Genomic DNA, 203 nt, shown 5'->3' with positions numbered 1-203 from the left:
TCTTACTCCATTTACAGGAAATAACCACTTGCTTACCAGATTACTATAAGTGGACACAGTATCTTTTTATCAAACTTTATGAAGCTGGATTAGTTTACCAAAATGAAGTAAGTTTACCCCCGTCTCGGTCAATTATGGATGTGCCTTTAAAAGTCTTGTCATCTTTAGGCAATAACTTTCTGGTTTGTTGTGATGGAGAAGCC

General features: G+C 36.5%; 1 protein-coding gene across 1 annotated transcript in view; it reads left to right on the top strand.

Moving 5' to 3' along the window:
- The window catches only part of LARS2 (leucyl-tRNA synthetase 2), an 85,146-nt gene that overhangs the window by 15,260 nt on the left and 69,683 nt on the right, over positions 1-203 (top strand). Inside the window, exon 6 of the mRNA XM_015412265.1 lies at positions 15-107. Within this exon, the coding sequence (XP_015267751.1) occupies positions 15-107 (93 nt within the window). The remainder of the gene's footprint in view (positions 1-14; positions 108-203) is intronic.

This window comes from Gekko japonicus, unplaced genomic scaffold (genome assembly GCF_001447785.1).
Source record: "Gekko japonicus isolate JY-2015 unplaced genomic scaffold, Gekko_japonicus_V1.1 scaffold747, whole genome shotgun sequence".
NCBI lineage: Eukaryota > Metazoa > Chordata > Lepidosauria > Squamata > Gekkonidae > Gekko > Gekko japonicus.
This window is presented reverse-complemented; position numbering and strand designations above follow the sequence as displayed.